Source organism: Ammospiza nelsoni, chromosome 1 (assembly GCF_027579445.1).
Source record: "Ammospiza nelsoni isolate bAmmNel1 chromosome 1, bAmmNel1.pri, whole genome shotgun sequence".
Taxonomy (NCBI): Eukaryota; Metazoa; Chordata; class Aves; order Passeriformes; family Passerellidae; genus Ammospiza; species Ammospiza nelsoni.
The window spans coordinates 17,699,823-17,715,966 of record NC_080633.1 but is presented as its reverse complement, the minus strand read 5'-3'; the positions used below and the strand labels follow the sequence as shown (position 1 = coordinate 17,715,966).

Sequence of the window (16,144 nt, the reverse complement as noted above, 5' to 3'; positions counted from 1 at the left end):
ATCAACACTTCTAATGTGTATGTGACCACAAAGGGAAGATGGGACTCTGCCCTTATTATCTTTGCAGATATTAAGGGGTTTCAAGCTTATTGCATTTTACTCCCATTCTGTTCAGTCCATGTTGTTGGCAATAGGGTCCCATTACTCTAAATTGCCTGTGGGTAGATTGCCTGTGTCTGTATTTTTTTACATCTTTTACATTTGATTTCAGTGAGAATACAGGAGTGTTTTATCTATCTCATAGCAATCAACTGTTGCTCTTTTGTCCTGAAAATTGTGGCATTTAGATTAGCTCTCATTATTCTTGTTTTTCTTGACAACTAAACCTTTGACTGCAATTTAAATTTTAAGTTCTTTCATTATTTTATGGTGAAAACAGAAAACAACAGTTTGTGGAATTCAGCATGTCAGATGATGCTGTTTCTTCCTCTGTGAGGCAAAACACGGAAGATGAGAGTTAGTATTTCTTGCAGTTGGCTTTTGTAACTTGAGTATTTTATTGCAGAGTGACAAATAAAGAGAATGTTTCATTTATTTATTGAAGTTGTATGTTGCAGGGATGTATATAACCATGCAGAGGAGTCTGAGTAATTTCATTTCCCTCTTCATTAGAATGGGTGACAGTACTGTATAGTAATAAATTTGAAAATAAAAATGAAAATGTGTACTTTAGTGGGCCCCTGAGAACATAATTTGTGATGCTTGGTAGAATATTCAGTCAAAGCTCAGAAGAAGATCATAGAACAAGTTATACAAAAGTGCTTCTACTGCTGAGTTTTTAGTACTAATACAGTTCTAAAGCATATTAAATTTTAAGATTTAAGGCCTGATTAAAAAGCTTGTTACAGAAAGCATACCAAGAAATTATAGTTTCTTCCATCTATATGCCTGTGTATCAACTGCACAAAGCTTACAGAGTCACAGAAAAGCTGAGGTTGGGATGGAACTTCTGGAGATCACAAAGCCCAACTCACCTGCTCAGAGCAGGCTCAGCCAGACCAGAGTGCTCTGAGACGTGTACAGTCGGATTCTGAATTCCTCCAAGATTTTTCTTATGTTTACATGGATTTTCCAGTTTGTGCCCATTGTCTCTTATGTGACATGGGGCACCACTCAGAAGTGTCTGGCTCAATCATCTTTACTCGCTTCCCTCAGGTGTTTATATACATATTTTCTCCCTGAGCCTTCCCCAGGCTGAACAGTCCCAGCCTCAGCTTCTCCCCTTTGCAAGGTGATCAAGTCCTTCAGTCACCTTTGTGGCCCTCCACAGGGCTTTTCTCCATGATGCCCACGTCTCTCTGGTACAGGGGAGCCTGGAGCTGGGCACAGCTCTGGTCCCACCGAGGTGAGCAAAGCACAGGATCACCCCCTCAGCCTGCTGAACGTGCTCTGCCTGGCATGGTCCAGAAGGCTGGTGGCTTCTTTGCCACAAGGCTGCACTGCTGGCTCATGGTCAGTTTGATGTTCACCAGGATGCCCAAGTCACCCTCTGCAAAGCTGCTTTCCAGCCAGTCAGCCCCCAAAATGTGCTGCTTCATGGGATTGCTCTTGCCCAGCAAGTAATTATCAAGACATGTGACTTCAATTATTTTCACAAAATTTAAATTCAGACAGACATTCAGAAACCAGTTTCCAAGAAACCGTAGCTTCCTCAGAAGTACTCATGATAAACCTAATTCGCATTTTTTTCTGATTGCCACACATTGCTGAGAGTAAGCATAGTTGATTGAGCATTTACCTGGCAATAGATCATGGAAGCTTATCAAAGAATTTATTTCAATCAGATATTGCTGACACTGTACAATGATTCTAGGCTACTCTTCTTTAAATTTCTTATAACTGTATGTTTTATTTTATATGCCAAAACAGGTTTCTTTTGTACTGCTGTGTACTGTGCTGCTTGCACAAGTCAAGATGAAGCTAATCCAAGCACAGGAATCTATAGGGATGCATTTTATCAGGTGTCAGTTTTATACAACTGTGGCTTTTTGACTGCTGGTTTTTCTAGTTATTTGTCTTGTTACTATGGTATTATAAACTGAAGAAGTGCATTCTTCTCTTTCTTCTGCTTTTGACTTTGTTCTGACCAGAATTTGTTTTCTACTTTAGCTGAAAAACTGTTTTGCACATACTGATGTTCACTGTCTTACACAGGCACTTGTTCTTCCATCAGGAGAGGTGTTTGGCACACTAAAGTACCTTTAAAATCCTATTTTTGTCTGCTTACTTTTACTGTAGATTTTTTTTTTCTAAATTTCTTTGTGAAGGAAACAAGTAAGTTGGGCAATTTGTCAGGGAATTGATGTGGCTCTCAGCTTGGTTATGAACTAATGTCTGTTTGTCCTCTGTGTCATCTGTATTTAGAAGAAAAGACAGGAGTTTGGAGTAGTGAAGGCTTGGAACCTTTGTTGTTGTTGCTTTTGAGAGTGGAGAATGTAAAATAAGATGACTACCAAAGCAGGGGAGGTCGTGGTAGTACAGCAGTCTCTAACAGCCATATCTGCACCTCTATATTGAGAGATTAGAGGCATATTTTTATATGATATTTTTCCTTCATGTCAGGTATCTCCTGAGAGCTTGGAACTTGCAGTGGAAGACATGAAGCTTCTGTGGAAATGTTTGCTATTTAACTTCATGCTAGACTTTCTGTTCTACAGAGGGTCACTGCTCCTCCATGCCAGCAGCTGGCCTCTTGCTTTCCCCTGTGTAGGAGATGCTTGACACAGTCTGTTAACTCACAGCCCAACTGCACAAGGTCCTCAGGAACCTGCTGTCATTGCTCTGGCTTGGATCAGGGCTGTGTCCCTGATCCCCAAGAGAATTTCTCAATTCTCTCTTCCAACCTTGGCTATCCTGTGAATTGGTGAACCAGAGATGTAGTAACTCCCCAGATGCTTGATGAGCTTTAATTCCCTTGCCAGCATTTTCATTCCATCCCACGTAAGCTACTCCAGGTGCACATTTACAGAGGAATATTTTAATAATAACAATATTTCATAACATGGAAATTTTACTCAATGAAGTTAAAATTGTTTATGGTTTCAATTTCTATTGGTGTTGACACTGCTGTATCTTGTGACAGGTGGAGATGTTCCTGATTTTATCTGTTATAAAAGTGGTTTGAATCTTATCTTCTGCAGGCAAGCTGAAGAATAAACTTTCCTTTCAAATATCCATGAAGGCCTTAGCCATGATACCTGCAAGCACAACCACGAGATAAAGTTAATATTTATTCCACAAGTGGAAGGAGAACACAATGCTGATAAAGAGCTTCTTTTGCAGTAGAGTTGATACAAAACACTGCTGCCTTTCAATCACATTATAAATTGGCAAACATTTGTTTTATTAAAATGGGCACAAAACTAGCAAAAAATATTATAACTAAATAATGCAGTTACATGTCTTTCTGTACCACATTTCATTAACTCCTGTCAGCTTAGCATCATATAATAAAGGTGTTGGGAACCCAGCACCTCTTCTGAGCTCTGTTAAGTACAGCAGTCCGCACTGTGGATCTGAGGGAAGGATTGTATCCAGTGGGTGTGATTATTACTCTTTCTCACACCTAAAGGAAGTAAAACAGTCCAGACAAGCTCTTTCTGCTACATCTGAGCTGTTTAATTATCTGGCATGGCAATGTATCTAAGTGAGAGCACAACCCATCAAAGACTGGACCTTTCAGTGTATCCTCCTCTGTCCTCATGGTTCAAAAGAAATGCATATTTATGATTATCAATGAAGTGATAAGATTAGGGGGATAATGTGTTAAAAAGTGAAAATTTTGATGGCTTCATTTGCATATGTAAAGATGTACATTCTTCTGGTCATTCAAAATGGAAGCAATTTAGCCAGTTCACAGTAACTTCCAGCGCTGAAACACTCTGACGGAAGTGAAAGGACAAAAATACACTCCAAAAGATATAAGGGCATAAAAATGGTGGCTTTTTGCAGTGTATAAAGACAGGCTCCTGTCTCTTCAACTGCTGATGTTTGCTTCCTGCATCTTTAATAATGAATTGCCATTTTAAAGCAGTGTGTAAGAACCACATTGCACAGCAGAAAAGGAAGTAAGTGCTTGCAAGTAAATCTGTGAGGAGACAGTTTAGTGTGAAAAGATTTTGTGTGTAGTGCTTTAGTCAGTGCTTCACAGATACAGGTCTTTTCCTATTCTCCTGCTTTTTACTGGATTTTTTTCAATGCAGTATACTTAAACCAGTTTATTTTGAAAAATACTTCTCTTGAACATCCTCTGGAAATGCAGCTGGACCCACAGTCAGTGACACCTTTGCACTGTGTGCAGCTGCTCCTGCAGGATCCTCCTCTGGAAAGACAAAGAGAAAACTCAGAAAATCTGATTGATGAGTTAATCAGGTGATTTATTTTAATAATGGGAAACCTCAAAGCAATGAGATACATCAGACCAGAAATAGCAGTGCTTGTGCCTAATTCTTGATTCGTGTTCCATGCTCTTGCCAGGTGGTCTTGATTTGATCCAGTTACATGAATTTTACATCAAATTCTCCACAATCTTCTCTGTTTCTTGGAAATTTTGTTTCCAGATTCCTGCATCTGCTCCAGGGCTCCTGCTGTTACCTGCTGCTGTCTCCCAGATCTGAGCTTGCTCAGCAGTCTGTAGATAGGCAGAGAAACAGCACTTCCATCAGAAAAGTCTACGGACCCCATTGTTTCTTAAAAAGTTGTATCTTTAATGTCTTACAAATATAGATAATGTTGTCATACGGATTTTGAAGAACCACAAGAAAATCTCCTCATCATGAGAAACTTTATAAAGGAAACACAATTTGACTTCCAAGGAGAAATCAATTTTCCTGCTTTTCATCTCCTTCAAGTGGAATATTTGAAAAAAACCACTAGGTCACTGAAGCTTCTGTGATGACAAATCCAAACCCAGACTCTGTGTTTAGGTCTTGTAAATCAAGGTGTTTGTTCCTTCAGAGCAGGGTTGGGAAGCTCTCCTTGCTGGGGATGTGGCGAGCACACAAACACCTGCACTGGTCTGTGTGTTAGTGGGGTCCCAGGGATGCCAGCCTTGGTGGAAGGAAGGGCCACATCTGCCCTGCAAGCTGCAGGCCTCAGATGCTGCTCTAGAAAATTCAGTAGCATAGTTGTATGATATTATTGGAACACTATTAAATAGTTTTTCATTTTGTTAAAACAGCTAATAAGACAAAAGGAATCACATAGAAGCACATTTCATTTTATTCTGCTTTAGTGTAGAAATTTGCCATGTAATTAGAACTAAAAATAAGTAAAGGAGGAGATATTTTTAATGAAAGCTTTTCATCTTGTTCAAATCCACAATGTAGCACACCCAAACTAACTGTTACAGTGTTACATTAACAACTAGTGAAATAGGATACAAAGGGTAAAACAACATGGTATCTATCTGTGAACATGAAAACAAATAATTTATCTGTGAAATTATGATTGTTTTCCTTCAGCTGCCCACTACTGTTTAGTGCCATTCTCATAAAACAAAGTTTAGTGATCTGTAAATATGCTATGGATATATTGTTCAGTCCTCAATAAATGACTGCTAGCAGAGTGAATTATAATTCAGTCAAGTCCACTACATTTTTATTCACTACTTTTTTATCCAGTGAAAAGCCTTAGATTCTTCTTACATGGTACCTGAATAAATTATTATTGTAATACATTTATAGAAGTGGTGAAAAACACAGTACAGCTGCAGTGAATTGCTACATTAAAGCAGCAACTTTTTACATCATGCAAATGCACCAGAATATTTACCATCTTTAGATTAAAAGGAGTGGGGTATTTTGGTTTTCTGGCCACATCAAAAATGCTGGAAAAGTACTGTCTTTTTTTAAGTGGGGCTTATCATTCTCTGATCAGAAGTTCAATGCTAGTCAGTGCACCTAAGGAGGAGAAGAAAGGAAAGAAAATCACAGAACATTCTGAGCTGGAAGGGACCTACAAGGATCATCCAGTCCAGCTCTCAAGTGAATGGCCCATGAAGGGAACAAACCCTGTCCTTGGTGTTATTGGCACCATGATCTGCCTACATCAATATAAATAGCCACTCTCAAATTTAGTTTGGTTTGGGTTTGAGTTTTATCCATTTCAAGACTTTCCCTGTTTGTAGTATGACTATGTTAAGAATAAAAGTACAAGCTTTGGCATGAGGTTTTGCCCAGCTACCTTACTGATGTTGCTAGAAAATGCCTCTGAAAATTGGAAAGGTTGTTGAAATTGTCTGTGAATGTTTACAGTGGTAGAGGAGCAGTGTTAGAGCAGCACTAACTAGGAGGGGATTTTTTCGTTCCAGCTGGTTTTACTCATCAGCCTTTGTTAAATGAAACATTGTGAGCCAGTTTCACAAGGGGAGCTGCCTTTTGTACACAGAGCTGCACAACAGTCTGTGAAGAAAATTTTAGAATGAAAGCCTTGGAAATGTTCTTAACTGTTGTAGGAGAAGATTACCAGGAGGCAGTTCTTGCATCTGTTTTCACAGTGTAATCTTCCTGATAAATATTGACCTTGAGATCTTTTTTACTGCCTGTTCTGGAAGTCTTTGATAAGGGTAAAGAACTCAATGGCTTTCAATTTGCAAACAAGATACTAATCACCTGATGAATTTAAAAAAGCAAATAATTAACTTAGCCAGACCTTATATAGGCTGAATTTTTGGACCTAACTACTAGTGGCAGGAGTCTTGAGAATCTCTGAAGTAAAGTTTTTGTCACAAAATCACTACAAATTTGAATGAAGGAAAGACTTCAACAAGATTGGTTTGCTTATGGAGAAAATTGTCTGAGGAGCTGACCTCATTTTTCCCTGAGTGAGGGATGTGGTTATTTAAACATATCTGTCAGCAGGAAAGTATTGCAATGGCTGTTAACCATTCAATGGCAGACTTGGAAAGAGATGGCTTTGTGCCTATCCCAAGGACCTGGGATTTTCAGAACTTTAGGCATCCCCTTCTGTGGTTGTGAGCTCTGTGTGATGCAACCTTAAGCCCAGGTAGGTGACAAAGAGGAGACATTAAAGCGTTCAGGGCCAGCTTGGATGGGGCTTTGAGCAACCTGGTCTAGTGGAAGGTGTCCCTGCCCATGTCACCAGGGTGGAATGAGATAATTTCTAAGGTCCCTTCCAAACCTAACCATTCTGTGATATGTCACTGCTGGTTGTCTGGGGAGAGATTGATGGGCTTTTTATTTATGGGTTTATGGTGTGCTCTGTAGCAGCTCTGCCTCAGCAGAGTTTGACAGCGGAGTGTCAGACATTTCACTGGCACTCTGTAGTTCTGCTAATCTCAGCAGGATTCGTGGGGGTATTAGTGCAGTAAGTGGTTTATTAGAAGAGATAATTAGCACAAAGCAGATGAGGATTTAATAAATAAGGAGACTTGGTCTGCATCACTGAAACCTAGTTACGTGACATGGAAAGTCCCCTTGTTGAGCCTTCTTACCTCTCAGCTCCCCAGTGCTTAATGCATCCATCAGCACACATTCAGGATGGGCAAATCCTGCTGAGGAGTGCCCATTTCTGATGAGACCTACCTGGATGATATGGTGATGTGAACTTCAAAAAGCAACTCACACACAGAGGCAGAAGCTTCCATATCTCCTGCAGTGGGAGCTGGAACAGATGCAGGCAGCAGGGCAGTGAGCTGGGAGCAAGGAGGCACTGGGGAAAAGCAAAGCTCAGCTGGTCTGTCTAAAGGCTCCAGCTGCAGTTCTTGGAACTGGCTGCAGGCAGAGAAAGCTTTTTGTTCTATAATCCACCAGGAAATTGAGCTTTTCCCAGGTGGGAATTCAGACTTGCAGGTGAAAGGAGAAAATGAAACGTATGCCTAGCATGGAAAATGTCAGAATCCTTGGCTATATTTAAAGGAATAACATTGTTTGCTCACTACAGATTGGCTTACCTATAGATTGGCAGACAAAAGCTACTTCAAATAAATAAATTTTCATCAAAACAAGTAATATTTTTAGACCTTTTCCATGTTATTAAATATGCAAGAAAATGTTAGTCCAGTGCTGCTCACATGGGAGTGAGTGAGTGAGTGAATGTTTCTCATTGCAGTGGAAAATCTATTGTTGTTCTCTTGCCTCCCAATACCCAGAGCCTTTCCTTGAACTGCATGTGATTTCCCTCCCAACTTTCTCAGTCTGCTCAAACTCCTGGAAATTATGTCAGTGTTTATCCAGAAAGGGAACTTTCATTCAAGCACTGTAGGATTACCTTCATATGTGTAGCATTAAAATTATCTAGGAAACTTCTGTGCAGAGTAAGTTAGCATTAAGTCATGACACGTCTCTTTGCTTACTAGAGGTAGATTTTACCAGGCACTGAGGTAAAATGCATTTTCAAAGCTTGTTATTCTAGCTATACATTATAAATTTGCATTGCATTTATTTCCCACAATAGGAAATCACTGTAAAGCTCAAGGGAAGATGTCAAGGAAACTCTGCTTTCAGAATCACATTTTTGAAAGTAACTACAATTTGTTGCAGAAAATGTTTCTGCAGCAGAAACATTGCAGAAAATGTTTCAGAAGCAGCATTGCTTCTCCCATTACTCAATACACAAAATTATCTGATTGGGAATTTTTACTGTACCATTAAGATATCCTCACATAGTAATATTGCTGTTTATTAAACTCAGACCCCCAGGTAAGGATTTGAAATCAGGTACACTTCCAGGACAAAGGGAACAATCCTGCAGCATGATCTCCCTCCCTGTACTTCCAGGACTATTGGCACCTGTAGTTTACCTTGTGGCTGTGGAGCAAGCCTATGGTAGCATTGGTGGGCTCAGTGTGCAGAGCAGCCTTCACAGAATCAAGGGTGGGTCAGGCTGGAAGAGACCACAGTGGGCATCTGGCTCAGCCTCCCTGTTCCAGCAGGGTCATCCCAGAGCACATGGCACAGGATTGCATCCTGTGGTTCTTGGATAGCTCCAGTGAGGGAGACTCCACAGCCTCTCTGGGCCACCTGATCTGTAGTGTGATCACCTGAACAGTGAAAAGTTTCTTATTGTATTCAGGTGGAACTTCCTGTGCATCAGTTTCTGTTCATTGCCTCTTGTCCTGTTGGTTGGCACTACTGAGGAGAGTCTGGATCCATCCTCTGACACTTTCCCTTCAGATACTGATAGACCCCAATGAGGCCCCTTCCTCTCAAGGCTGAGCAGGCCCAGCTCCTTCAGCTTTTCCTCATAAAATAGATGCTCCAGTCCCTCAGTCATCTTTGCCACCCTCAGCTGGACCCACTCCCAGAGCTCAGTGTGTCTCTGTACTGAGGAGCCCAGAACTGGACATGGCACCCCAGATGTGGCCTCACCAGGGCTGAGCAGAGGGGCAGGGTCACCCCCCTCAACCTGCTGGCAAGCTCTTCTTACGCACCCCGGGACACCCATGGCATTCTTGGCCACAAAGGCACACTTGTGCTCTGTTACCCAGTACAAAATCCAGTGCATTTGGATGGGTTAGTCAATTCCTCCAAGCATTTTTTGTCTTTCATAGCGGTGTTCTTGACATGTATTGGCTATTAAAAAAATCTTTTCTGAAATAAAAAATGTGGGAGATTTCCTGTTGTTTGTACTGTAAGATGTTCCATGCATAGTGTGAAGGAAATAAGATAAGCTGATGGCTCTCAGTGATATGTGGCCAAGTTTGCTGGCTACACACAAGATGGGGGCTCTCAGAAGTATCCATACACCCACATAATTGCCCAAACTTACTTTTCTAGTTGTTATATATTTTCACTGGACAAGACATGATGCATGTGATGCGGGTCCTGCCCCGCTGCTGTTGTGCTGCTGACGTGGCCTCTCAGTCCAGGTTTGCTCAGGTTCAGTGTGGTCAGAATCAATAAAGCAAAAGATTGTCCCCTAAGAGTATTCTCTTCAATGGTGCACTTCTAGTTTGTTCTGTGCTGAGGTCTTGAGAAATCACTTAGGAAGCAGAAAATTACTAATTTGGACACTTTCAGCTGGGAGGTTGTTTAGAAAGCTGTTCATTTCAGTTGGGTTTTATTGTTTCCAGTGAAAACCAGTAACTCATGGTATGAGTCTATCTAAATATGATTTCTGAGGTCTTGGGCCTTAAGTGTTGATATTTTTTATTCAGTCATCTTTCCTGATGTGGGAATTATACCTGCATTCAGTATTTGTGTATGTGTGTGTGTCTGTGTGTCAAGTGTGAAGAGTAGGCACTCTTTTGTGTCAACATGATGCCATGCATGTCCCACTGGTACCTTTCACTTTTGGTAGAATCACATCAGTTTATTAACTCAAAGTAACTAGTGGCATATTCACTGTTAGCCCAGGAAAGTAGGTAAGACATAATCCCTGCACTGTAGGAGGGCTGTATACTTCTGAAGGGCTTGACCCATTATCTTCTGATGTAGCTTTTGTATCATACTAAAAATCACCAGTCTGGAACAGAGCAGTTTGACAGAATGACTCAGTTGAGTCACAAAATGACAGATGCTAGAAATAAAAAATAAACAAACTGTGCCAGGTCATTGCTGTCAAAGCAGGATCCTTCACCTGTAGTTCCTGCTGTTTATGCAGTCAGTGGTAGTTTGGGGACCATCTTTTTGTTGATATGACATGAAAATTTCATATGGTTTTACTTATTTTCTAAGGTTACACATTGCATCTTAGGATATAACTACAGCAGCAGCCATGTGCTTCACTTGATGTTTCCAAGCTGCTGATCCCAGCCAGTCCTGTGAACCTGAGCTCTGTCCCTCTGCTTCAGATCCACCTGCAGCATCACTTCCCTTCCCAGCTGCTGGGCTTCCCTTGGCTCTGTGCTTGCAACCAAGCCCTCCCCTCCTCCATTTATATGGAGCCAGGCACCCCAAAGAAAATCCTCAGACCATGTAGTTTAATTCTCCCCAGACTCGGTGGTGCCGCAGCAGAGTTGGGAGTTACGAGCTGTGGTCCAGGCAGTTCATTCAGCCTGAACTGCACCCTCTGTTTACTCTGTGAAGGGAATGGCCATTGCATCTCAGCTTTAATCCTGGCTGCAGCTGTCTGTGAGTCAAAGCTTTGCTCAAAGGCAGCTGTGTCTTCCAGAAAAGCAGGTAAAACACATTGCAGTGTTCTGTCTGATCTGCCTGTAAACAGAGCTGATGACATGTCACTGGAAATGATTGTTCAATTATCCAACACAGTGCAGAAAAGTGGATTGCATATGCTGAGAGGATTTAGGTGGGAGTATAGCCAGAAGATGCTGAGGGACATGGTTAAGTTTTCTGTTTTAGATCAGAGACCATATGTCTCAGACAGACCCCTGAGCTTCTACCAGGGCACTGACTGGCACTGCCAGTAATTTTGGCTGTAGATAGGACAGGAGGAGTCATCTATTCAGTTTGCCTTACTTGATACTCATAATTAAACATTAATTTGCTCAGGAACTTCAATCTGCTACATCTATATCCATAAATTAAGTAGCATCTGAGAACATTCCCTGGCACTGGGACTCCATCCTCTGTCCTGCTGAATTGTAATGCTGAAGATAATGTATGTTCTCTGCCAGTTGGCTTCAGTGCTAGGGATGACCCAGGGCATACTTGATTTCCTAGCAGCAATGCAGCCCACCAGCCCCACTTCTTGCCTCCCTGTAAGAATTCTCTTTTATTTGTTCAGTAGCTAGTTTGACCCAATATAGAGATTTTGAACTGAGTGGAAAAGGGGAGCTTGACCATTATCTCCCTGGAAATCAGGGCAGGGATTTGAATGAAGAATTCCCCTGTGTTCTGACAGAGGGTACCAGTAATCCAACCCCAAGTGTTTGCTGAGGCAGTCTGGTCTCACACTACAGCAATTCACCTTTTTACAGTGAACTTGGATTGCACGAGTCAGAGGTACAGGCAAGATAATGACCCTCCAGTCTGGGGAGATGAAGAGGGGAGAGAGGCTCTCCCCTTGGGAGAGGAACTCCTGGGCAGTTGTCTCTGCCTTGATACAGGTTCAATAATACACAGAAGATGAGAGCAGACAGAGCATGTAAGTCAGTGATGAGGTGGTGAGCAATGAGGCTTTGGATTCACATTGTGGCAGGAGAATGAGGGAATTGCAGCTTGGGAGCTTGTGTTCTGCTTGACAGCTTTTATACCACAGCCTCTGAAAAGGAGATTTGCAACATTACTGAGCTAATGCAACTTTCTTTACAGCTTTTCAGAAAAAGAATGTTTGAAAAAAGAAGTGTAAGGGTTGGCCTACATGTAAGCCTACGAGTCCAAGGTAGAAATTATTGTGTTGGGGGATGCTTATTTTTATGAAAAAGAGGAGGGAAAAAAAAAGAAATGTGATTTGATCCTAATTGGATGAGGTTTGACTGCTGTATTGCAAAATATTTGTTTCACTGTGCTTAGGTAAATAATGTAGCAGCAGCCCACACCTCTCCCTTAGCAAGCTGTCTCACAGGCAGCAGTTAATGAACTAGTAATGAAAAAAAATCAAATGGGTTCTGCCTTATTATGCCCAAAATAGGCTCACATGTTGACTTTCAGCAGAATCATCAAGAATTTACTTTGGAACCAAAATGCAAAAAGTTTCTAATAGTTCTCAGCTGGTTTGTGTGATTTCTCTAATAATTCAACATTCATAAAAATGTATGATGAGATTTTTCTCAAATGACAAATTATAGCTGTGAAATTTTCCAGTTCATTACGAAAATAATAAATTTTTCTTCCCTTCAGAGAAGCTAACTATTGGCCCGCATTCACAACAGGTAGAAGGGAAGCCTTTTCTTCCTGATTTTAGAAAAAATTAGGAATTTGGTGTTTAGAAAATGAGGGTTCACCAGTGCTGCCCTGGAACAGCAGTGCTGTGGCTGAGCAGTGCAGGGGGAAACAGCCTGGTTTTCCTCTGCGGAGTTTTCTGTCTCTCCTGGATGAAGTCTTTGGGAGTCTGCCTCCAACATAAGGCACTCAGCATCTGCAAAGGGAGAGCAGAACATCCATCAAACATGGAAAGATCAAAAACTGTGACTCCCTGTGGAGGGACTGTTGGGAGGGAAACAGCTGAATAATGTTGAACATATGCAGATCTCTGACTTCACCTAATGCACACTGTGCAGGCTGTGTTTGTAGTCAAATGCTGATTCATTGTTATGGATGTTGAAAACGAGAAAACCTTTTGTGCTTCTGCCTTTAAGACACTGCTCCATTAGTTGTTTGAGAGGCAACACTGCTTCTGCCTCCTCTCAGACAAATACAGCATAAATGTGAATCTGAGGTGTGATTTTGTATTGCTGAAAAGGCAGGCCTGGCTGTCGAATGTCTTGGGAGGTGGTTTGATGCTTGGTACACTGAAATAACTTAAGAGCTGACAAGGGCATTTAAAAAATCAGCTTTAGGGAAAAAATAATCATGATATGGAAACCTCAATGATAATTTGTCTCTTCGTGGATATCAAGACTGGACATATTCATGCCCAGGAGTCAGGAACCACTGTGGTTTTGAGGACAAAATCACTGAAACAGTTGAACTCTTCACTTTGAAAGACTCCTCACCCCAGTGTCTGAAACAGCCTTTAAACTTCAGCTCATCTGCTTCTAATGGTCTGGGTACATAAAACCTTCCATGATAGCCTTTCCTCAGTGCTCATCCTTGCCAGCTTAGCAGGGCCAAGGCAGGAGCTCTGCAATGCTCCCAGAAGATGCTTCTGGAAGATCCCATGGTGCAGGCAGCACAGAGAGATATTTTGTGCTACATGAAGAGTCAAACTGCTCCTTCTTCCCAAGGGGACTTCCTCAAATTTTGGTTGTTTTCATGCTCCTAGGAGGAACTTTTTCTGCATTAGCAGGTGGCGATGGATAGAAAAAGCAGGTGCTATTTCCTTGAACAGTTCTTGTGGGAGTAAATTCATCCTGATAATAAGTGCAATTATTTTTAAAGTGTTATGTTTCAATAGCTGTTATGTGGTATAACTGTTTGATGTGTGGTGTGGATTTTCTTATGTTGGTTCTGTCCTAGCTCAAAAAACATGTTGTTGACTCTAAACAAATCAAACCCCATTTAATTAGCAAAGTGCCTTCCATAGTTATTTCTATGATGAGTAGGTTATTTTCTCAGCAGCATCAAACTCAGTGGGAAAAAAATCTAAGAAGTGTTAATTTGTTCTCTGGAAATAGCAGGATTGGAGATGAGCAGACAGCCTCAAAACAGAATAAAATCTCACATACATGGTTGCTGGTTTATGGAAATGACCTTTCATCTTTCAAAGACAGAAGTCTTCCACTGGGAGAGGGAATGCACAAAACAGCTTGACAAGACAGCCTGTAAATGTGTGTCTCTAACATAGGCATAGCTAATATTTTCTATTATTGCTATGTAACACTCTCTGGGCAGCAATCAGTTCCATTTAAATATGATTAATATGAAAGTAATAACGTTCCAAACTTCATTCTTTTACATACTGTCAGAGGAAAGACTGCTGATTTGTTTTTTAAATAATCTGGTACTGAAATAAAATGAAAGTCTAATTCCTGTGACACTGCTACTGCTCTTCTCAATTCTGCCCTGTCTGAATTTTCCAGGGTGTTGAAGGTGTTCCTGTCCCGCACGGCTCAGCGCATTCCCTACATGACAGGTGGGAGAGTGATGAGGATGCTGTCTGTTATTCTCCTGGTAGTCTTTTGGTTTCTCATTGGTTGGACTTCTGCAATAACCCAAAATTTGGAGAGAAACATTCCACTCATTGGTCAAGGGCAAACATCTGACCATCTGATCTTCAATATGTGCCTCATAGACCGCTGGGATTACATGATGGCTGTTGGTATGTTGATTTTTTAGCTTATTTTTCATTTCTATAATGAAGCTTGATTGCCTTTAAATTTTTCCTCTTTTAGAATATCGTAAAGCTTTGTCAGACTGCCTAATATGTGAGAACTACAGCAGTAAAATATCAGCATATAGGTTTTTTAAATGGGCTGAGAAGTAAAACAAAATATGCTGACACTTTATGACTTTCAAAGGTTTGTAACTTGGATTGTAGTAACAAAGTGATGGGTGCTCAAGACATTTCATCTTTGAAGGCAGAAGGAAGAAGTAGCTGTTCTGCTATTGAAGCTCTTCAGTGGTTCTTCTGCTACTGAAGTGAGGAATTGTAACTAGTTTAATGAAGGCTTTTTGATTTTTCACCACAGAACTGGTCAGAGTTCTTGTGTGAGGAGGGAAAGAGTTTCCACCACCACTCATTCATAACCTTCCAGAAATTGGTATCAAAGTACAGGGAATAGGAAATGAACATCAAATGTGCCAACTTGATGCATTTGTTAGGTGTGCATGGAAAAGGCAGAAGCTAAAAATGACACTCTGCAGAAGTCAAATAAAGCAGAGAAAGGATTAGTTTTTGTTTCCTGAACTCTGTAAGAAGCAGTGGGTTCCCTGTGCCAGGGATCAGCTGAGCAGGGTGATGTGCTTTCCCCCACGCAGTGCCTCCACCTCCAGCCAGTGTTGCTTGTACAGCCCAGGCTAGCCACCCACTGTCTCAAATACTTCAGTGCTTGAAATCTGAAATAAATTCCTACTTTTCTGCCCTTTCCCTGCTTCTCCCATGGACATCCCACTGACAGAGCTCTGCTACTGAGGGTTAGGGAGAGGTAATGGTGGCTCCTCCACACAAGAGCACAGATGAGGTGGATAGAGGTGGTTTCTCTCAGACTGGCATACAGAAACTCAGTGTATGACACAACACTGCTGCCAGCTTCACAGAGGAGCTTCCATGGCTCCAAGGTGTCCCTGTGCTCTGCTTTCCTCTCCTTTCTGTAAGATCTCAGAGGCAGTCAGGCACAGGGGTACCCTATCTGTCAATATGCTCACTGGCAAACCATGCAGAGAAGAGTAGAAAGGAGCATGTTTTGAGATGCCTCTCAATTTGGATGCTTTTGGGGGATGTACTTTGCAGTAATAAAATAGAAGTATTGGCAGAGATGTTGTAAAATTAACAAAAAAGAATTAAATGTGCAACACTTGATGGTGTCATCTGCGCTACTTTGGATCAAAATTTTGGTGTATTTGACACTGTATTTTTATTAATATTTTGATAGTGGCGGTTTTTGAATAATGACAGCAAATGTTTTTAGTCTCTGGGTTTTATAATTCTGGTGATGTAGTGATTAACAATTCAGATCTTAATA

The 16,144-nt window shown here is 41.2% G+C and overlaps 1 protein-coding gene across 1 annotated transcript in view; it reads left to right on the top strand.

Annotated features, from left to right (window-relative positions):
- GPR158 (G protein-coupled receptor 158) overlaps nt 1-16,144 on the top strand; it is a 183,030-nt gene that overhangs the window by 146,935 nt on the left and 19,951 nt on the right. Inside the window, exon 7 of the mRNA XM_059481523.1 lies at nt 14,543-14,781. Coding sequence (XP_059337506.1) covers nt 14,543-14,781 — 239 coding nt within the window. The remainder of the gene's footprint in view (nt 1-14,542; nt 14,782-16,144) is intronic.